General features: G+C 43.2%; 1 protein-coding gene across 3 annotated transcripts in view; it reads left to right on the top strand.

The window, feature by feature from the left end:
* LOC137464279 (transcription factor RFX3-like) overlaps nucleotides 1-23,894 on the top strand; it is a 178,500-nt gene that overhangs the window by 150,162 nt on the left and 4,444 nt on the right. For 2 of the 3 annotated variants that reach the window (XM_068175567.1, XM_068175566.1), the window contains 3 exons: nucleotides 20,211-20,419; nucleotides 21,413-21,566; nucleotides 23,603-23,645. In XM_068175567.1, the coding sequence (XP_068031668.1) occupies nucleotides 20,211-20,419; nucleotides 21,413-21,566; nucleotides 23,603-23,645 (406 nt within the window). Of the gene's footprint in view, nucleotides 1-20,210; nucleotides 20,420-21,412; nucleotides 21,567-23,602; nucleotides 23,646-23,894 lie in introns of those variants that run through there. The other variant, XM_068175568.1, reaches the window with a different exon arrangement.

The following is a 23,894-nucleotide window of genomic DNA, read 5'->3' as shown; positions in this document are numbered from 1 at the left end:
CTCCACATTTCAGACAAGCCCTGCCTTAGCCTCAGATTTTGGCAGGAGTTTAAATTTAAGGAATCACTCTGGCCCAGCCAGTTATAGTGATGATGAATCAGGTCTATTTATAAAAATAAATTATTTATTAAACAGACAAGAAATAACAGGTGAAAGATTCGTATCAGAGTTACTTAATACACAGTATAAAACTAAACTACTAGTAGATTACAGCATAACATAAAACAGTGCACAATATCAAGGTACCTATATTAACACTAGCAAAAGAAATAGTATTGATTAGGAGTCAAATGCAACTTGCCACCAAAATGATGATAATGTACACAGATTTCTTCATTTAACCCCTTGGGAGTAACTGCGATGCTGGTGTCCCTATTTATGGGAGAAGGTCTCCACATTTCCAGGGAAATGTATAGAAGATTTCTGCATTGTGAAAGTTTGGTGTGGCTGTTATAGTTGTAAAGTGAGGTGTCTGTTGGTCAGAAATCCAGCTTATCTTCCAGATCTCACTTAGCAGTAAGATGTGTATTGACAGTTGGGAGATGCCAGACTGATGTTAACCCCATGGCGCCAAAATAACTCACTACAAGACAGCTTGTCCTGTTTAGTTATCTGACCAGTTAACAAACAACAGATAAGCTCTTGTGGAGGGGTGAGATGCCCTGCTACACCACAGTAGCTATCCCAAAAGCCCAACAGATGCCCTTTTGAGCCCTTGAAATATCCTCTCCTGAGGTAATCTATGCCAAGGATGCACAGGGCCTCTGGGGTGTTTTTGCCATTCATTCCCTGTCAGGCTCACTTCATTTTCCAGTACAATCAGCTGTTGGGATCCCCCATCCCCCCAGAAATAGAGATGGATTCTGCTTCTACGTATCTTGATGGCATCAGGGTACATTGTGCACCAGTGTCAACTAAAGCTTTATACTCTTGTGGGTCTGATGTGCCAGGCCATGGGATCCACACAGTGCAATAAATTCAATTGTCCCTTTCCTCCACCTGGCTGATGGCAGGGCCCCATTAATCATAGAATCATAGAATGTTAAGAGTTTGGAATGGACTTCAAAGACCATCTAGTCCCAACCCCCCTGCCATAGGCAGGGACACTGCACACTAGACCACATTGCTCAAGGCCTTATCCAACCAGGCCTTGAACACTGCCAGGGATGGGGCAACCACGGCTTCTTTGGGCAACCTGTTCCAGTGCCTCACCACCCTTACAGTAAAGAATTTCTTTCTTATGTCTAACCTACATTTCTCTTTCAATATGTACCCATTACTCCTTGTCCTATCATTACAGTCCCCAATGAAGAGTCCCTCTCCAGGTTCCCTGTAGGTCCCCTTTAGATACTGGAAGGCTGCTACGAGGTCTCCATGCAACCTTCTCTTCTCCAGGCCGAATAGCCCCAACTTTTTCAGGCCCCCAACTGTCTTTTATCCATACAAGTATTGAATACCCAAAATACAAATACATATTCATCATTTTGGTACATCCCATTCCTCGCTTCGTATGCTAATCAGTTCAAAACCTATTAAGCATGCGTAGTTTGTTCCTTGAAATGGGTCGGTGGTCCCTTTCATGGGGAGGGGTCCCAAAATGAGGAAGTAAATGAAGTCTTCCTCATTCTGACCTTTCTACCTTTTCAATGCAAATGTGACAAATGAACCCTTGGTAGAACTCCCATTTCTGATCTGTAATTGGTTTCGGAACAGAAGAGGCCCACAATTGTCTTGTGTTCCTAAAAGCTATTTGTCAGTTTCTATATTCTTCATTACAAACCCAGCTAACTAAACATTGTGTTGAAAAGCAATCAATTATTAGTTAACTATTAATTCTTAACTTCATCAAGCAAGGCGTACCCATTTATTTTAATTAATTCCAATAAAGCTTATTTCTAACTAAAATCTTAGCTCCTCTAAAATCTCTAAATTTCTTAAAGTTTATGTTTCAACATATTGCCAGCAAAGGTGTTGAACAGTATTGGCCCCAGTACTGACCCCTGAGGGACACCACTAGTCACTGGTCTCCACCTGGACAATGAGCTGTTGACCACAACACTTTCCGTGTGGCCATCCAGCCAATTCTTTATCCACCGAGTGGTCCATCCATCAAATCCATGTCTCTCCAATTTGAACTGTCTCTCCAAATAGTACTGGTCACATGTCCTAGACTGCAAGACAAGATGTATTCTATTTGCCATCTGTTAGAGGTGTGGCAGTTATCTTCTGTTAATTGGGCGGTTTTCTTTATCTCTTCCACAAACCAATCCTCCCCCCAGGGAGACATCTGCTGATAATGGCCTATTGAATGTGTCGTGGTTTTACATGGAAGTGATTTTTTTCAGGAAGTTGAGTCAAACCAATCAGTGGTCAAGTTTGGATATTGGCACCTGAAGTGACCACTGAAGATAGGGATACGCCTCTGAGAACACAGGGGGTTAAAAGCAAGAACTCCCAAGAGCTCGCTCTCTTTGGTTCCGGTCAAGGTGCTGTGCAGATCTCCCCTGCCCAGCCATGGGGCTGGGTGGGGGAGGGGGAGCCATGAGGCCTGGTCGAAGTGAGCTGAGGGGTAGAAGGACTGGAACCGAGCCAGCTCCTGTGGACGGAAGGGTGGAGAGAAGCGGAGATGTCTTTGTCATTCCTCCCCCCCCCCAGAGGAAAGAGAGAGAGAGTCCGGACGGCACCTGTAACTTTGCCGGCGCGGAAGAGAAGGGGGGGGGGGGGGGAAGGCGCCCAGCCTTGGCCTTGGGAATCGGCTGCTGGGCAGAGATATCAGCCGTCCAGGGAGTCTGAGCTTTTAACCCTTTCCTGGGAAATGAAGGCTTTGTAAAATATTACTCCTCCTTGATTTGAAGTAGAAGAGAGACAGTCTGGGATCCGAGATGATGGAAGAAGAAATTCTCGAGTTGGAAGGAGATGATGGAGTGGCTTGTGGCTGGACTTCTCTTGTTAGCCATAGACTGAACCAAATTCTCCTAACAGAAGCTGCACTTAGGGTGGTGCGTTGGTGTGCCAGGAGACCTGTTTCAGTGATTACCAGCAGAGGAGTAGAGAGAACAGAGGAGAGTTGGAGAAGGTGTGGAGAAGCCCTCTATCTTCAAGGAAGAAGAAGAAGAGAAGAGGACCTCTGTTCTTGGACCCTCAGCCCCAGGGGAAAATGGGGGGGACTGTAGTCCCAAAATGAGAAACTGAACTGTTGTCTCTTTTGGTCCATGGCAAAGCATCCTTAAAAGAGCCCTGTGAGCAGTCTGTCCATGCACGGTGGTGAGAGCACTGTGACATGGAAAGGAGAGTGTCACCATGGCAGATTTTCTCCGGGCGGTTGCCATGTGTGACATGGAAACACAAAGGTGACAATTGTGTTTCCTGGGGAGTCTGTGGCACAGGAGAGACTCCTATCTCCCTTGAAAGATTGAGTATTTGAATATCTGCAGGGTAGCAACTTGATCAGGATCCTGGGTGGTGTCTCACTGTTGAGTTTGTTTAGAAATTAGGTGGGAGGAGGAGGGGTGTTTTGGAAAGTCTTCATCCAGGATTTAGTGTTTGTAGTTTTTATAGTAGAAGTAGTTTAATAAAGTTCTTTCCTTTGTTACTAAGTTTGGGCCTGCTCTGCTCTGTTCCTGATCACATCTCACAGCAATTATTTAAAAAGGTACATTTTCATGGAGGCGCTGGCATCGCGCCAGTGTCAAACCATGACAGAATGTCACTGCATGACTGATAAAAGTTAGAGCACCCCACTGTGAGATGCTCTGCCCAGAGGGAGGAGCCAAGCATTCCTAACTGGATATAATCTGAGTTTTTGGGACACCAGACTCAGCCTTTCCACTGGTTCCCAAGAGGAACAGCTGGGTTTTCCCACTGTATCTTCAAAGGAAGACTACACCCTTCAACAGGATCACTGCTCTGACAGAACCACATCTGCCACTCCAGGAGGACTGCAGCCATTCCAAATTAGACTGCTAAAAACCCCCTGACCAAAAGGGGGTCAGGTTGTATTCTGACTCTGTCAGTGGTTTTTCTTTTGTACTATTGCATGCATTTTGATTTTTTTCTTTCCCTTTTCCTAATAAATTGCATTTCTGACTTGGAGTCTCTCACTGGTTTTGCTTTCAAACCAGAACATAATTTTGCCGGCCAATGTGCAGCTGCAAGGTACTGAGAAAAATCAGAATTACAATTTTGTATTGTAGAAAGTACCTATTCACTATGATGCTTAACATGCTTACATGGGTCTTGTACCTAGCTCTCCATATTTTCCCACACATGGGGAATTATCTGGCGGTTGTAATGCTCATGTGCAGTCCAGGGTACGGTATGAGAATTGCTTTATTGGTCTATTATGTCTATTGCATTATCATCTCTGAGGCAATGAACATGATTCGGAATATGCACTCAATTCTGTTTGCTTGTCCTAATCTGGGCTGCTACGTCTGGGGCCTTGAAAATCGCACCCAGCCCCTGGTGGGAGGGGTAAAGAATTATTTTTTCCAACCTTTCAGGCTTGACAAAGCAGTTTTTGAAAATGTTGACTTCCCTCTGGATGCCAAGGCCAGCATAATGTTGTTAGTTCTGCTTCGTCTTCTCTGCAGTCTGCAACATGCTTAGAAACAAACCACTACATAGTGTGATGCAGCATCTTCTTGAGGAAGAGGAAAAGAGAAGAAAAGCAACAGTGTCTGTGTCCGCACAGAATGCCACAGAGGAGAAAAGAGCCAAATGCAATACAACAGCGTCCATGTCTACGCAGACTGTCATAGAGGAGGAAGGAACCCAAAGCGCCATCAGCATCGCCACACAAACTTTCACCAAACCAGAACAGCCTGAACCAGTAGCAGTTGCCCCCATTCAGAAGAAGAAATCAAAGAGCAAATCAGTCAGCATAGTGACTGATGAGGACGCGGCAGGACCTTCGCATCCAGTGGAAGAGACAGAGCCAGAAATCATCACTCGCTCTCTATCCCTGGGTGAGCTGCGTGACCTGCGGAAGGAATTCACCCTCCAGACGAACGAGTCCATCCTGACCTGGCTGCTCCACATCTGGGATGCTGCAGCCAATGACACCATTCTGGATGGAAGTGAGGCCAGGCAACTGAGATCACTGTCCTGGGATGTGGTCATTGACCAGGGGATTGGGAGAACCCAAGAAACTCTCAGTCTCTGGCAGCGACTGCTGACAAGTGTGAGGGACAGATACCTTTTTAAAGAAGACCTCCAGGCGCACCAAGGAAAATGGAGCACAATGGAACAAGGTATCCGATGCCTGAGGGAATTGGCTGTGCTGGAGATAATTTTCTCAGAAGATGAGAGATTTCCCAAGAGTCCAGATTGTGTCCAGTGCACATTGCAAATGTGGTTGAGATTTGCACGGCTTGGACCAGAGATGTACTCCCGTTACCTGGCCACACTGCAATGGAGGGAAGGCGAGGACAGGGTGGGCGTCTTGGTCAATAAACTAAGAATTTACGGAGACACTGTCACCGCCCTATTTCGTACCCATGTCTCGTCCGTGGGAACAAGATTGGCTGAGCAAGTCTGGAGCTTGATTGAAGAGAGCCATCAGAAACTAAAAAAGGAACTTAAGGAAGAAGTCTACCACATCTCAGTTCAGAAAACTGAATACCTTACCTGGTCTCTCAGACGACCCCTCTGCTGTGGGACTGCTAAGAGTTGAAGAACAACAGGTGCCAATTGCCACAGCAACAGTACACCGTCGGCAATATCGTACCAACAGAGACTCTGTGATTCCCATCCATGAGATGATTCGTAAACTGGAGAGCCAAGGGGTGGTCAGCAAGGCTCGTCCACATTTCAACAGCCCTATATGGCTAGTGCGTAAGTCCAGTGGAGAATGGAGACTGACGGTGGATTGCCGTGGCCTGAATGAGGATACACCACCACTGAGCGCTGCCATGCCAGACATGCTGGAGCTTCAGTACGAGCTGGAATCCAAGGCAGCAAAGTGGTACGCAACCGTTGATATTGGCAATGCCTTCTTCTCCATTCATTTGGCAGCGGAATGCAGGCCTCAGTTTGCCTTCACCTGGAAGGGAGTGCAGTACACCTGGAACCGACTGCCCCGGAGTGGAAGCACAGTCCCACCATCTGCCATGGACTGATTCAGACCACACTGGAAAAAGGCGAGGCCCCCGAACATCTACAGTATATCGATGACATCATTGTATGGGGGAGCACAACAGGGGAAGTCTTCAAAAAAGGAGAGAAGATTATCCAGATTCTGCTGAAAGCTGGTTTTGCCATTAAGTGAAGCAAGGTTAAGGGACCAGCACAAGAAATTCAGTTTCCAGGAGTCAAGTGGCAAGATGGATGTCATCAGATCCTGACAGAAGTGATCAACAAGATCACTGCTATGTCTCCACCTACCAACAAGAAGGAAACACCAGCTTTCCTAGGTGCCATAGGCTTTTGGAGAATGCACATTCCCGAGTACAGCCAGATTGTGAGCCCTCTCTACCTGGTCACCCACAAGAAGAACGATTTCCACTGGGGCACTGAACAGCAACAAGCCTTCACCCAGATCAAGCAGGAAATCACTCATGCAGTAGCCCTTGGCCCAGTCAGGACGGGACCAGAGGTGAAGAATGTGCTTTACTCTGCAGCTGGGAACCATGGCCTGTCCTGGAGCCTTTGTCAGAAGGTGCCTGGGGAGACTCAGGGTCGACAACTAGGATTCTGGAGCCGGACTTAAAAAGATTCTGAAGCAAACAACACTCCCACAGAGAAGGAAATCTTTCCTGCCTATGAAGGAGTTCAAGCTGCTTCAGAAGGAATTGGCACCGAAACGCAGCTGCTTCTGGCACCCTGGCTACCAGTGCTGGGGTGGATGTTTAAAGGTGGTTCCTTCCACACATCATGCCACCAACAGCACATGAAGTAAATGGATTGCCCTCATCACCCAGTGCACCCGTATTGGAAATCCGAATCGCCCTGGGATTCTGGAAATTATAACAAACTGGCCTGAAGGGGAGACTTTTGGATTATCTTCTGATGAAGAGGAGCAAGTGGCACATGCCGAGGAAGCCCCACCATATAATGAGCTACAGAAGAGTGAAAGACAATATGCCCTTTTCACTGATGGTTCCTGCTGAATTGTAGGCACTAACCGGACATGGAAAGCTGCAGTATGGAGCCCGACATGGTGAGTTGCACAAGCTACTGAGGGACAAGGTGGATTGAGTCAGGTTGCAGAGCTTAAAGCCGACCAGCTGGCTTTGGATATTGCCGAATGAGAGAAGTGGCCGAGGCCCTATCTCTACACTGACTCATGGATGGTAGCTAATGCTTTGTGGGGATGGCTGGATCGCTGGAAAAAGGCCAACTGGCAGTGCAGAGGGAAACTCATCTGGGCCGCCGTGATTTGGCAGGACATTGCCACCCAAGTTGAGAGGCTGACTGTGAAAATTCGACACGTGGATGCGCACATACCCAAGAGTCGGGATAATGAAGAGCATCATAACAATGAGCCAGTGGACCGAGCTGCCAAGGTGAAAGTATCACAAGTGGATCTAGACTGGCAGCGTAAGGGAGAACTATTCCTAGCTCATTGGGCCCATGATGCCTCTGGTCATCAGGGGAGAGATGCAACATACCGATGGGCCTGTGACCGAGGGGTGGACCTTACTATGGACAACATCTCACAAGTCATCCACAGCTGCGAGACCTGCGCTGCAATCAAGCAGGCCAAGCAGGTGAAGCCTCTGTGGTATGGTGGGCTATGGTTGAAGTACAGGTATGGGAAGCCTGGCAAGTTGACTATATCATGCTTCCCCAAACCCGCCAAGGCAAGCGCTACATACTGACCATGGTGGAAGCAACCTCAGGATTGTTGGAAACCTACCCTGTGACTCATGCTACTGCCCAGAACACCATCTTGGGCCTAGAAAAGCAAGTCCTGTGGAGACATGGCACCCCTGAGAGAATTGAGTCAGACAATGGTATCCATTTCAAGAATGGCATTATAAACACCTGGGCCAGAGAACATGGTATTGAGTGGATATATCATATCCCCTATCATGCACCAGCTGCTAGGAAAGTTGAACGATGCAATAGACTACTTAAGACTACCCTGAAGGCACTTGATGGGGGAACCTTAAGGAATTGGGACTTGAACTTAGCAAAAGCCACCTGGATGGTCGACACCCGAGGGTGCATCAGTCGAGATAGTCCTGCCCAGTCTGAACCCCTGCACAGAGTGGATGGAGATAATGTCCCTGTGGTAGACATGAAAGATATTTTAGGAAAGACTGTCTGGATTAATCCTGCCTTAGGCAAAGACAAACCCATCTGTGGGATCGTTTTTGCTCAAGGACCTGGTTACACTTGGTGGGTAATGCAGAAAAACGGGGAAACCCATTGTATACCACAGGGAAACCTAGTCTTAAGTTAGAACTGGGTGTAAGGTTTCGTTGTGATGCAGATGGAAATAGAATAGGGGATGGATAATGTCCTAGATTGCAAGGCAAGATGTATTCTATTTGCCATCTGTTAGAGGTGTGGCAGTTATCTTCTGTTAATTGGGCGGTTTTCTTTATCTCTTCCACAAACCAATCCTCCCCCCAGGGAGACATCTGCTGATAATGGCCTATTGAATGTCACTGCATGACTGATAAAAGTTAGAGCACCCCACTGTGAGATGCTCTGCCCAGAGGGAGGAGCCAAGCATTCCTAACTGGATATAATCTGAGTTTTTGGGACACCAGACTCAGCCTTTCCACTGGTTCCCAAGAGGAACAGCTGGGTTTTCCCACTGTATCTTCAAAGGAAGACTACACCCTTCAACAGGATCACTGCTCTGACGGAACCACATCTGCCACTCCAGGAGGACTGCAGCCATTCCAAATTAGACTGCTAAAAACCCCCTGACCAAAAGGGGGTCAGGTTGTATTCTGACTCTGTCAGTGGTTTTTCTTTTGTACTATTGCATGCATTTTGATTTTTTTCTTTCCCTTTTCCTAATAAATTGCATTTCTGACTTGGGGTCTCTCACTGGTTTTGCTTCCAAATTAGAACATCATAGTACTCATTGTTCACTTCTTGTAATTATGATCAACTTGAGGTTCCTTCAAAAGGATCAGAAATAACATCAGCCCTTCTATTCTCTGTCCCATTGGTTGTGACACGCGGAAAGAGACTCTAAAATTCAAAGACAAAATAAGTTTTAAAGTAGGTATATTTTTATTTGGCCGGACGCATGGGGATATCTCCACAAAGACATGTGCACCCCCTGTGCACTCACGTTTTCTTTTATCCCCTAGAATGTTACATATGAATCAAGTTTCACAATAGATCATTTCCTGGCTCCCCTCCCCCTCCGCTTCGTATGGTAATCATCTTATCAGTCCTTTGTGCCTGCGCAGTTGTCTCTGGTGGTGCTCTCTGGGGTCGGGGGTCGTAGGGGATGAAGTAAAGTTGTCTTCCTCAGGGCTGACTTTCTGACCCCGCTGCCTTGTGCATGCTTACTGATCTTTTGGCCACTGTCCAAGCCAGGAGTCCAGATTCATCTGGTTTCAGGGGCCCAAGGAGCCTTGTTATCTCAGTATCCTTGCATACTGTATCCTGTTCTTGATAAACATCCTTCCCCTTATCAGGCATCCTTGCATTCTTTCTTGCTGTTTTGCATGTACTCCTTTCCTTTCTCACGCAACCAAGCGTTAGGAAAATTAATCCACAAACATCAGAGGTTTATGTCCAAAAAGGAGACAGAGGAGTCCTTTTACTTTATTCGAATAAAGGGAGAGGCCACGGGGCATTCCCCTGGGGTTGCAGCCTCCTTTTTTAATCCTAATTTTCTGGCCACATTTCCCTTCTCTCTTTCCCCATTGGCTGAGGTACTTGAGAGGTACAGACTTCCCAATACACCTGATACTGAAGATTTCCCTCTAATGAGTAACCCTCCCTTTTAATTTTCAATTCTTATGGAAGTTAGGGTTTTTCCCGATTGTTTCTTTCAACTTTCAATGTCTAATTTAATTTATCAGCAAACCTAAAGCTTATTTTTAAAAGCAATTATCTTTTTCCATTCATCAATCAGTGGAATCCTTCTCATTGTTTCTTTTATCTCTCAGTGCTAGTTTTATCTACCAGCAGACCCACAGCTTGTTTGTAAAGACAAGTCCACTATTCCTCTCACAAGGATGCAGCAAATATTAAGCAATGTCCATCATTTATGTGCCTATTCTTAATCAATTTCTTCTAATTTCTGTGATTAATATATATCCTCTATTTTCTGACCCCATGTTTCAGTCGAGATCCCATTGCAATCCAGCTTCTGCAATTACTGCATGTAATTTGATTTTATTTACTCGCCCCCTGTGTTTACAGTACTTATATTCAGCTACTCTAACAGCTGCTTTTTCATCCACGGTTTGGTAGGTACCCTATTTATGAGCAAGCAGCTTATTCTGACATTGTAGCATCACAATTTTATTTTGTAAGTCACAAATTTGTTTCGCTAAAATACTTTGTTCACACAATAGCGTTCGTTTGGTCTGATGTATGTGATAAGCAGTCAAAAGAATCTATCCCCTTCCACCTAAGCTGGTAACTTCTTTCCCTTTTACAACAGGCAATTTTTGTAAACATTTAACCACATCAAGATTGTTATAAATGAAAAATGATCCAGCCAAATTAAAAAAATAAAAAGAATTTATTTTAGCAATAGAGATCTAACTTAGCCATCCACAAGGAAAAGGACAGTGCCGAGCCCGGGATCGGCGCTGGGTGCAAGACACAGAGATCAGCCTCAGCAGAGGTTTCACTCTATGCCCCCACACCACCATCCTGGTACAAACGATTTTTATAGGGAAATTTTTGCCTGAGGCTAGGATTTCGGCATTCAGTCCTTTGTTTCATTCAAAGTCCCATAAGTTGATGAGATTTCCTTCTCGGAGACAAGGCAGAACAATTTGAAGTCTGGTGTCGTGGAAACTCTTGACGAAATTTACGGGAACAGAGTATTCACATGTATCGGACGGGGGGGGGGGGGGGGGGGGATAATGTTCCTGATGTCCATCTCGGGTCGTTCACGCGATGATCAGCGCCTGGGTGTCTCCATATTGCCTCAGATAAGGCCCATCTCCTGGCGAGCCACATCCCCTTGCTTGTAAATCAGGTTTCAACACACACCTGGTTTTGCCTGAGAAGGGGGGCTTCTAATGCCAAAGGGTACATTCTGACAACTATTTAATAATATATATATATAATGCAAAAAAAATGGCGTGAATTATACCTGTTACATATAAAAATCCCCCACCTTTTATATTAACCCATTAATTCGCGCCCTACTTATTATTTCTACTAGTTTCTACAGTTTTTATTTTATCTTATGGTTACATAGCCTACAACGAGTTTGATATATATATTCCTTCCTTACTTCCCCATGTTCAAGTCCTCTCCCAGAATTTCGTGGTAGTATTTGTGTATCTGTTCTCTTCCCTTTATTTGTTTTTCGAATCTGGCTAGGGCTTCAGCTGCCCTGCTATGTGGTGTCTCCTCTTCTAGTGTCATCAGTTTTGATACTTGGTTCATTTTTCCTAGAGCGGATTCTGGATCTGTGGGTAATGCTGCCATCTGCATCCCCTGTACTACTGAGTGTATGAGCCTTATGAAACAGGGGATGAGACAGGGTAGGAATATGACCCCTGGCACCGAGCATGAAATGAAGAAAATTACCTTTTTCCACCAAGCCCCATCGAACAAATGGTCCCACCACGATGACTGGAGCAGGGAGTTCCACTTTTGTACTGGGACGTGGGCTACTCGTTTAATATCTGTGGCCAGGTCTCTAATAGTTTCCCCATAATCATCTATCTCTACACAACACTGAGATTCGTTAAATTTCCCACAGACACCCCCTTCTTTGGCTAGTAAGTAATTGAGGGCTATCCTGTTTTGGTATACAAAGGCCCTCATCTGAGAGTGTTGCTTGGATAATAATTCGAGGGCATCTGAGGTGTGATTGGATACGATCTCTACCACAGCCTGCAGTCTTATTAAGCGTTTCAGCAAATAGATGGGCGTCCTATATCCCCATGACCCATCCTGTGCCCACGTTGCTGGACCATAGTATTCAATAATTCTTTCAGCGGGCCATTCGTCTTCCCCCCAAGTTTGTCCCCCACCAATGAGAGGGAATTTTGCCTTTAAGCTTCCCCTCTCCCGATTTAGAGGTTCATACAAGGGGGCTCCCAGTGAGTTGCTTTCTGACCTGGGTAAGGTGAAGAAAACAGGTCTGATTAGTCCTATCATGCAGGATCCCTTCCAGCGTTGAGGTAACTCGCTGTAGGCCTTTTTCCCACAGATCCAGTACAACCCATTTAGTGCTTTCCATCTATTCTTTATGTTCTCCAGTTCATCTCAGTACTTACTTAACTCATTGATTGACCAGTATGGGTTGGCTCTGGGGCCTTTGTTCCAGCAAAGCCCGATTTTATCACTCCATTCGCACTTATCCTTTTTTTCTTGGCTCCAATACCCAGTAGGATTTTTGGGCTGCCAGGTCTTAATTTTGCTGGTAGAGTTAATGGTTAAAGTGGATATGCACGGAGTGTAGCCTACAACTTCTTAGTATTCTCTACCTTCTCTGCTGAGACAGAAAGTTCCAATTACCCGTTTATCCAACACCCACCCCTCTGGTCTTTGAATTATTTTGGGGGTCCAGTTGGCCTTCCACTTCAGTAGTTGTTCAGGAGTCAAACCCTCACCCTTCCAAGGCCATTTCTCAGCAGATTTTAGCCCCCCACAGATCCAGCAATTCGACAACCCTAGTTCCGTGGCAATTTCCTGCATCAGATCCACAAATAGATTCTGATCTGAAGCAGGTAATCCCCATTTTGTGTATTGTTTTTCCCATTGGTCATATTGCTCACTTAGAGTTTTCAATCTTTCCTGTTCCACCCTCTTTTTTCTCATTTCAGCCTCCTGTCTTTTTACCTCTTGCATTACCTGTTTCATCCTGTTTTCTGGGTCCATTCCCTCTTTGTCTTTTGTGAAGCAGAATATATTGTCATACTGTAAACAAACCCTGTTGTCCTGGTCCTCTAAAAGGTCCAGGATAATTGGCTCAGTTTTTAGAGGTATCCTATTTTCATACTTCAGGTTATTTCCCACCCAGTAGGTTTTTCCCCCCATCACACACGTACCTAGTTCATCGGGGTTATAACACAGTGAATTACCTTGAAAGAAAGCAACAAAAACTGACTCTTGCTTCCCACCAATCCATACAGTACGATTACATTTGCTACAGGCTCGGATGGAAATTTCCCCTGGGCTCCTTCAGTGCAATTTATGTGCTGACTGTCCATTTTCGAGGTATTTTAATTTTTCCTTGAATTTATATGCCCCCTGTTGAGTGTTAATTTTAGAACAAGGTTTATTAGGCTTACCCTTACTGCAGTTCCATGGGGTCAGGGGCACTGGACCTCCTGGGTACCTGCCACTGGATTCCCCTGTTTCAGGGTTAGGAAGGTTACTGAGGCATATGGCTAGACTCAGGCTCATCAGGATTGCTCCCACTACTAGGATTCCTCTGCCGTTCCCTGCGCCCACTGGGGTGCCTCCAGCGGTGGGGTAGACCATCCTCTTGGCAGCAGGAATCTTCGTCAGTGGTTTCGTACCAAGACCGAGCTGCATACCTTCGCTTAAAGGTGCCCCACCAGTGTAATTCAACAGGATCTGCACTGCAGGGTACCTTGTTCAACCTACGACACTCAACAGTAATGATTTTAGCTTTTGTTTGTAATTTCCCCCTCAATCTGTTCTGATATAGACGAAACCAAATTATTGAATCCAATTGAATCAGTCTCAGCCTGGTGGCCAATACCAGAAAATGGCTAGTCAGGTTTTGTTCTTGTTTAAAGCACTTTGCATACAGCCCACTAGGTCTTATTCCTCTCCGACAGTGAACAACCCACTTCTTATAACAGTATTCGCGAATGAAATATGCAAAGGGGTAACAGTTACAATCTGGTACAGAACATCTGACCAAGTTACTCTCGGTCATTTACTAGGCCGGCGCAAAGTTATTTTCAAATCTCCAGGGGTGGAGGTGACTTTCCACTCCGGGGCTCGGTCCTGAAGCTCAATTTTTTTCACCCTTGACGCGTGTGTCCACCCCTTCTCTGCAGTGCGTATAGCAGTGTCTGTAGTTAAAAGAACGATATAGGGTCCCTCCCAATGAGAGGATAGTGGAACTTCTTCCATGTTTTTATGAGAACCCTGTCCCCAGGCTGTAGCTTATGTATTGAGAAGCCAAGGGGGCTGTGCTGCATGATTACACCCTGCTTTCGCAATTCCTCGAAATTCTTATTTAATGTTATCAGGTATGGTTGTATTTGCCCATCCTCTAATTTCGGATGCCCTACAGGCATACCATGAGTATAAGGCATTCCATATAACATTTCAAAAGGTGAAAGCCCCGTTTTGGAATGAGGCATAGTTCTTATGTTTAATAAGGCCAATGGGAGACATTTTATCCATGACATTTTTGTTTCTAGCATTAGTTTGGCTAGTTGGGCCTTTAATGTTTGATTCATCCTTTCCACTTGCTTAGAACTCTGAGGGTGCCACGGGGTGTGATAATCCCATCTGATACCTAAGGTATCTGCCAATTGTTTAATAATTTTTGAAGTAAAATGTGTTCCTTAGTCCGAATCAATTTAGCTTGCTAACCCGTATCGAGGTATAATTTCTTCTAATAAGAACCTTGATACTGTCTGGGCTGTAGCCCTGGAGCTTGGAAAAGCCTCCACCCAGTGGGTTAGTTTGTCTACTATGACTAGTAAAAATTTGTATCTCCCGACCTTAGGTAGATCAGTGAAATCTACCTGGATTCTTTCAAAAGGTCGATAAGCTGCTGGGCGACTCCCCAGTGTTAGTTTCCGGGAGTTTGCCCTATTTATTTTTTTGCAGATTATGCACCCCTGTACCTCTTGCTTAGCCAGTTCATATATCCCTTTACAGCCAAATAATTTCATGAATTGCTCGGCTAGTGCTTGGGCCCCCCAGTGTGTTTGTTGGTGCAATCTCCTTAGAATCTTCCTAGTGTATTCTTTCGATAATAATTCCCTCCCGTCTGGCAACTTCCACTTACCTCCTTCCAAACACCCCCCAATCTTCTGATAATCTTCTATTTCCTTTTTGGAGGGTTGGGGGGGCAGTTCCTGGGTTTCCTCCCTTTCAACCTCCAGGATACTTACCTTTAACAAAGCTGCACTTTTTGCCTCTTTGTCGGTTAAGTTGTTCCCATGCACAGATTTTATTCTCAGATTCTATTTCTACATCTCTCAAGACAGGGACTTGAAAGGGTTCCCCTTTTGCCCCAATTACAGTCATAGAATCCTTACCTTTTGTGCACCTGGGAGGTAGTTGCCAGACTGTGGTTCATTCTGTTCCTGAATCAACTAAAAATCCACTCTTGCTTTTGGGGTCCAACTTCTAATTTTATCAAGGACTCTCCAGATGTTCGCAACCCCAAATTATAGAGCCCCTGACACCTCTAATCCTCTTGAAAAATTATTTCAACTTTGATCTTTTTTTTTTTTTTTTTTTTACAGTCCCTCTTGAGGTGTCCTCTTTTCAGTAAAAGCATTCAGGGGCACTTACCTGTTTGTCCTTCTTTTGTGTAGGTCTCCTAGTGCTTTACTAATATTTTGTCTTTTGGGGACTGCTCCCCAGATACCTTGTATTACCATGTTTCTTAGTCCCATCATTTTGGCCCAATCATCTTCCGCCTGAGCGTTCTATGATGGTCTTTTGTTCTGGCCACTTCTCCGCCCCGCTCCCTCTCTGGGGGTTTCTGAATTCCCAGTCCTTGATGGCAGCCTGTTTTATCATATCTCGTTCTTCTGCATTAAACAAGGATCTTAATATGGCTGAGATATCATCGTATGAGTATATACCATTTCCCAAGAATTCGTCCAATCTCTTTGCTACCCCTAACGGGTCATCTATTAGTTTCTCCATCTCCTTTTTAAAAGCCTTTACATCCCCCGTATTGATGGGAAAGTTTACAAATCTGATGACTCCGGGGGCGGTTGGGACTTCCCTTAAAGGGTATAGATTAGGTCTGTCCCTTTAATCATTACTATCCTCCGTATTTTCTCTCCTTGCTTTACGCCGAGTACTACTGGCGGGAGGAGATGAGTTTTCCCCAGTGTGAAGCGGCTGTGTGTGTGTGTCTCCATGTTGTGGGGAGGGGAGGGGAGGGGACGGGTTGGGGGGGGGGTGTTGAGAAGGTCCCGGTGCGTCTGCAGCCAGTATTTGGGCATTAGGTGGCGATGCAGACTGAGCTGGAGGTGCTGTTGGTGGGGCGGCCAGGACCTGTGCTTGTGATGGAGGAACTTGGTATGGGGGTGGTAGGTTTTCCAAGTTTTACCTGAACTTACCTTGCTGCCGGAGGTCTTAATAGGGAACAGCCGCGCGCTAGCATATTCCCACAGCCTGGCATACCCCACCCTTTCATCATCCCACTCCCCTTCTTTGTACAAGTGCTCAGAGAGTGCTTGGCAAAACCCACCCTCAAAGGTACCAAAAATGGGCCAGTATAGGAATCCTCCAACTTCCCTGTTTCCCCATACTTCCACACAGTAGTGCATCATCTCCTCTCCGGACCTCCCCCGCCCCAAGGAGCAGCCCTCCCAGCGCTCTAACATCCAGCCCAGGGGACCCTCTCTCGGAGCCTCGGGCTACCCGTCTTCCCTCCTCACGATTTATTTTTCCCTGATTTTAAGTTCTTACCCTTTCAGGATTTAGAACTCTTCTCTTGAGTTCTCCCCTGGACTTTACTGTTCCTTTATCCCATGTTTGAAGTCTTTCCTTACCGTGTTTCCGAGTCGGTGTCCGTAAGCCATTCCAAGAAGTCAGTAACTCGCGTGCTAAATGTATACTCCAGTCCTGTCCCGGACCGCGTCTTAACTCTAGTCCTGTCCCGGACCGAGTCTTACCAAATGTTTAAACCGGTCTGTCCCCGACCGAGCCTTGCCAACTTAGTAGCCACACAGTGAACCGTTCTGTGGGTTTTCAGTTGGAAGAAGGGTGAGCTCTCTTTTACCTGTTTCCCTTGACTCCCCGAGTCCAGAAGTCGGTGAGGTTTACCAATTTCTCGAATCCACGAGAACGTACCTTCCCTCCCCCGACCTGTCCGTGAGTGGATCCCCGTAACTCCCCCGAGTTTCAGGTCGTATGTGTGTTGTGAGTGTACCCGAGTTCTTTCGCTTCCCCCGTAGCCGACCACTTCCCTCGCGGGATAGTGAAACTGCAGTTTATTGGGGCCCGCTCTCGCCCCGTGACGAGGTCACGTCTCACACACACACCCACTCACGCCTCACTCAACCACGCGATACTTGCGGCTCCTTTTCCCGCATGGATTCTTCGTGCACATTGATTTTATGAGTGAAAAATTTCTGCTGCAGCCTCGGAGACTTAGGCTCCAAATTCTGAGAGCTCTGGGTCCACCTTTTTTTTTCTTTCTGTGGCTTTTGTGGCTTTTCGTAATCCGGTTGGTTCCGTGGGATTCCTCCTCCCCGTCCGGCCGCTGAACTCAGCGAGGCGCCACCCGGATCGAGGGTAGGGAACCCCCTGGATACCCCAAACCAGATCACGTCTGGGGTCACCAAGATTGTTATAAATGAAAAATGATCCAGCCAAATTAAAAAAATAAAAAGAATTTATTTTAGCAATAGAGATCTAACTTAGCCAGCCACATGGAAAAGGACAATGCCGAGCCCGGGATCGGCGCTGGGTGCAAGACACAGAGATCAGCCTCAGCAGAGGTTTCACTCTATGCCTCCACACCACTATACTGGTACAAGCGATTTTTATAGGGAAAATTTTGCCTGAGGCCAGGATTTCAGCATTCAGTCCTTTGTTTCATTCAAAGTCCCATAAGTTGATGAGATTTCCTTCTCGGAGACAAGGCAGAGAAATTCAAAGTCTGGTGTCGTGGAAACTCTTGATGAAATTTACGGGAACAGAGTATTCACATGTATCGGCCCGGGGGGGGGATGTTCCTGATGGTGATCAGCGCCTGAGTGTCTCCATATCGCTTCAGATAAGGCCCATCTCCCGGTGAGCTACATCCCCTTGCTTGTAAATCAGGTTTTAACACACACTCAGTTTTGCCTGAGAAGGGAGGCTTTTAATGCCAAAGGGTACATCCTAACAATTATTTAACATTATATAAATATATATTAAAAAAATGGCGCAAATTATACCTGTTACATATAACAAGCCCATTCCGCCATCCAGAGGGGCACTGAGAACGGCTGCCCCTGGGGGTTTGTAAAAGAAGCCCTTTTTCTATCTCTTCTGCCAGCTCGCCCGCCATTACCCAGGTGCAGAGAGGCGTCTGACCGTGCATCACAGCGCCCCCTGCAGCCACAGGAGAATCATTGCACCTGCCCCACCTGGCCAGGAGCCAACAGCGCCCCTGCCAGCTGTGACCATACCTACACCAAAGGGGAAAGTGCTTGGCAGCCATAAGAAGGCTGTTATTTGGTTTCTGGTTTTCTTTGTTGTTGCTGCCGTTGTGGTTGTTTGGTTGCCTTGTTATACATACTAGTAAAGAAGTGTTATTCTTTTTCCCATACCTTTACCTGAAAGCCCCCTAATTTCAAAGTTATAATAATTTGGAGGGAAGGGGGTCATATTTTCTATTTCAAAGGAGGTTCCCACCTTCCTTGGCAGACACCTGTCTTTCAAACTAAGACAAAAGGGGTTTCACTTTTATATTGTTACTTGTATAAAGGTACATGATCAGATGTTTATTTTGGAACTTTGTGATCTGGCATACCCATCTGCTGGCCAGGCACCTGGGCATGTCAATCACGAAGCCCCTGTTTTCCTAAAAGTGCATGTGTTGTTTTGAAAAGGTACATATGTTTAAAGGTTCACACAGTGGTCAATTTTGGTTCAGGCTCCACACAGGGCCTACCACATCACCCCCTGTGCATAGTATGAGGTGGTATAGAATAACCCCAGGGTCCTGGCCTTAAGCAATCTGTCTGCTGTGAAAATTAACTCTTTCCTGGCCAGAATCAGGACACTCCTTCAAAGCAAAAGTGACTATGGTACTTTGGTTTCTTTGTTCCTCTTTAGTTTTTACTTTCTCAACTCCCATTTGTGAAAAATGGAGTAGAAGATAAAGATTTTTTGTAAAGTTTAATAAGGGATTAACTAAGCGACAAAAAAAAAAATCCAGCGCTGGGATGTTCCTAGCGGACAGCCAAAGAATACCGTGTATGCTGAGATACATGCATATTCATGTATTTCATACATTATTCAGTTCTTTCGAACTTTCTGATGTTTTGGGAACTCCTTTGTTTGGCTTCTTCACACTGGCTTATCTGCATGACATCCTGTGTGTCAAGTCAATATATTTTATTTCTTCTTGTGTCTCCATCCTGCTGTTTCACATCCTCTGATAAGGATTTAGTATGTCCTCCTTAAATTTAACATGGTATTCTTTAATTGTCCTCCAGTGCTCTGGTTTGTGTCACGGTTATCACTTGGTCAGGTTGGTCAGTGGATGGCCTTACACTGTTTTTACTTACACAAAAGCCTTTTTTACATTTTATGTTTTGCTAAGATCTATAATACAATACATTCATCACACTAGTATATCCATAAGCGATACATAGATATTATATTCATTACACTACTATTTCTATGAGCAACACAGTGCATACTTAAGCTGATAGATTATATTATATTAACAAGCAGCTAAAAAGAGTTATAATTTATGCTATTTCTAAATACTTAAATAATCACTAACAACATACATAAGCTAATACATAAATGCGAAAGCCAATATTATCTGGTCATTTTTCACACATTTGACTGCACTTTCCACTCCTTGTTCCTGCAGTCTCAAGCCTGACAATTCCTGAAATTTTTACTAGAGAAATCATGAATGAGGGGAGTTAAAAATTCTTTAATGAAAATGAATGTGGAACATTGCAATGTATTTATGGATTTTCATTGTAATTTTGTATGTGTGCTTTATTTGATGACCATTTTTGTACTTTGGATTCTTCCTCTCATTTTCTTCCAACAAAACTGAGAGAGACATAAAGATAAAAACACTCATTAGTTTGTCTAATAAGCATATTTCATCCTTTTAATTTAACTGTTCAATCTTTAGATATAATTAACATTTTGTGTTTTGCTTTCATTTTTGCCATGTTTTATAACAGGAACAGGCTTCCTGGGTGTGTCAGTGTGATGACAATATGGTTCAAAAACTAGAAACAGATTTCAAGATGACTCTTCAGCAGCAGAGCACTCTAGAGCAGTGGGCGGCCTGGCTTGATAATGTAATGGTGCAAGCATTGAAGCCATATGAAGGAAGACCCAGCTTTCCTAAAGCAGCACGGCAATTTCTTTTAAAATGGTCTTTCTACAGGTAGTCTTCTAAATTATTTTAGCTATTTTATTATTTACTCAAAAGTATGCCATAATAATGTTGAAAAAAGTTATATCAGACAATAGTTCCCAAGAAATGTAGAGCTTTCCCCCCACCCCCCCAAAAGATCAGTGTTCTTAACATTAAACACAGTGATATGTGCATCTCAGCAGCAGATGAAATTATCCTTGTATATTGTTTTAAAGGCCTTGTGCAAGTGTAATGAGGTTAGAATTTTATCCTGATTTGGAAACATGCTATGAAATATTTTGGATTGAATAGCTATACAGTTTTAAAGCCAATGTTTTAATATTAGTTATTAAAATACCATGGGTTCTATTTTTATTATGTAAGGACAATTTTTTTTTATTGTGTAAAAAGAACAAGACAAATGTTCTATGTCATCTGCTACTGTATCAGTTATCATAGTAAAGCCATTTTTTTTCAAAATGGTGCATGATAGCATCTACTTTGTGAGAGTATCATATGGATGTTTTCATCCACAATCTGCATTTTTCTATTATAAGGTATACACAAACTTATCTAAATTTTGCAAGTTAAAAATCATACCAATTAAAACCTTTGAACTAGGAATGGGAGCACAACACACACAATATTTTGAAAGACCACTTTGTTTAAAATTAATAACTCTGTTAAATTTTTAAATAACAAAATTGTATTAAAGAACTTCATTTTGCTAAGATCAGTTTTTACATGTGCTCACATATTAGTAATTGTGCATACAGCAGAAAAACCCCTTCCTGCCTTTTTGAAAATTTAGCTTCTAGTTGTGTAATATGGTGTCTAACCATGCTTTCAAAAAAGGGGAGAGACAAATAATTGTCTTTCACAGACATTTCTTTCTGAAGACATCATAAATCAGATGGTTTTGAATAGCATTACTTTATTATTCTTGAAGTGAATATTCCATATGAATAAATTATTAAAGAATTGTGATATTTATTTCATATTTTCCCCCCCATATTTAAATAGCTCAATGGTGATTCGAGATTTAACCTTACGCAGTGCTGCTAGCTTTGGCTCTTTTCATCTGATCCGCTTGCTTTATGATGAGTACATGTTTTACTTAGTCGAACATCGTGTTGCTCAGGCAACAGGAGAAACACCTATCGCAGTTATGGGAGAGGTAAGATAATACACAAGAAAATGGATTGGTGAATTTAGCAATAAATTCAGATATGCATTTTCAGTTTTTTTTTACATTTACATGGACCTATGAGATATTTTTTAATAATATTTGTAATCTGTTGTAGATTGAGTTGCAAATACATTGGCATCTTCAAATTTGGGTTATATACCTTTATTCATGTTTCACACAAATGAAATGAAAGTAGCACAGAAGTACTTGCAGGATTGGGACACGGCATAATTTCATGCCTATATTTCAATGTATTTTGTTTAAAATAAACAGAGCAAAGTGTAAATTCAGAAACACCGTGTCTTATATGTGTTCATGGTATTTGCAATCTGAAGTTTTCCTCACTCTTCTTTTTTTTGTAGCTCCCCTAACCATTAATTTTGTGTAAGTTGCTTAAGAATTCACATTATCTTAGGAGTTATCATCAAGGAATTGTACTTTTAAAGTTCTAGAAAATGGATGTGGACATACAATAGATAGTTCACTAGACTGAAGCTTGATGTTTTTATACTTGATGATAATTATATAATGTTTAATCTTACTGATAAGTTGTAGGTCACCTTGCATGACTTGATATATAATTTTTTCCTCGGAATATATAAAAAAGTATAATTAAATATTATAAAAATATGTACATTTTCATAGAGATTGGAAGTCTTGGCTTAATTTGTAGTTTGATTAATCTGACATGTAAAAAAAATACTTTCTGATTAGATACTTGAACTCTACTATTACATTTATAGCAAAGTATTGCAAAAGTATAATATTGCTACATTCTTTTTTTATTGACATAGTATATGTTAAATGTAATGCTTGTGGTGTACTGTGGGACTTCCTAGAATGTTTTGGTAAACTTAAGACAGATATTATCTTAGAGAGAAAACATGTAATCTAAAGTTTTGAGAGATGAGAGTGGAACAGGGAAGTTGTAAACATTCATTAAATGCATGGCTTCTTGTGTTTCTCTGCATTTACCGACTAGTTGAAATAAAATGGGAAAGACTAAGGCTAGTTTGACAAACACTTGAAGCCATTATGAACTGTCTTTATGGCTGAGAAAAACAGTTTCCTCCCCTCCCATCCCCTTAGATTTGTAAATTGATGCTGTCACTAGTACTCAGACAGTCCTGTGGTTAACTGGATCAGAGAATCCTGTCCAAAATAATCCCTTGGGCTATTTTTATTGGGTTAGTTCTGTCATGTGGTTCTTTGCATGGCCATGTGGAAGACTTAAGGTGAAAGGATGGGTATGAGAAGGTGAGGAGGGAGTATATGTGAGGGAACCTGGTTTAGTGTTCACTGAAGTTTTATCTTTCTGTATTTCTGAAAAGGACTGAACCAGGTATGTTTAGAAATATATTTATTTAAATATCATACTCCTTTTATTTGAGATTAACTGATCAAATTATGCTCTGCAGCTTCTCATTTAAGAGAAGGGCAAAGGACTCAGACAAAGAAAGGGAGGAAAGAAGTTTGAATTTTCACTTGTGAGCAACTTTTCACTTTATTTTTTATAAGTAAACTAGTCAGCATAATATGCTGTAATAACCATCAACCCTATTTTCAGTGGTGCCATTTATTTACCCTATGTATAGTTTTGCTACACTATAACTGCCTTTAGTGACACACCATTTCAGGAGAACTTTTAAGCAAGCTTTTGGTTAAAGTATTGCAGTTTAAAAATGGACATCGGTCATATTTTCCAGCATTCTACATCAGAAATATCACACTCAAAGCAACAAAGGCCTTGACATAAGTCACCCTAAAAAATGCAAAAACATATGCTTAAGTTTATATCCTATTGGTTTAATTGCTGAGAATATTTTATTTTAATTTCCTTAATATGAACACAAACATAATGGAATGGAAAATGAAATGGTATACTATGGATGTGACTGCAGTCAAATGCATGCACTTTCATGCTAGCCACAAGCCATTAGAGCATACTACTGGCTTTACCATAGATAATCTAAGGTCATGTTTGTGTAGGACTGTGTGCACACTTTTTATTGTTTATTTTGCAGTTTGGTGATTTAAATGCTATATCCCCTGGAAATATGGATAAAGGTAAGGACTCCCAAATGTATAATTTTATATAGAACTAACGTGTCTCTTGGAGCAAAACAAGTTCTTATTTTTAGAAAATATAGTTAAGTGGAATCGAAAACTACATCATAATTTAAATTATGTGAATATTACTATTATATGGGTACAATATGCTATACATATAGTATATAATAATGACTAGAATACTCTAGGACCTAAATAGTTAAATTTTTTAAAATGTCTATAATTTACACAAGAAATGTTCAAAAT

This window comes from Anomalospiza imberbis, chromosome W, assembly GCF_031753505.1.
Source record: "Anomalospiza imberbis isolate Cuckoo-Finch-1a 21T00152 chromosome W, ASM3175350v1, whole genome shotgun sequence".
In the NCBI taxonomy this organism is placed as follows: domain Eukaryota; kingdom Metazoa; phylum Chordata; class Aves; order Passeriformes; family Viduidae; genus Anomalospiza; species Anomalospiza imberbis.
This window is presented reverse-complemented; position numbering and strand designations above follow the sequence as displayed.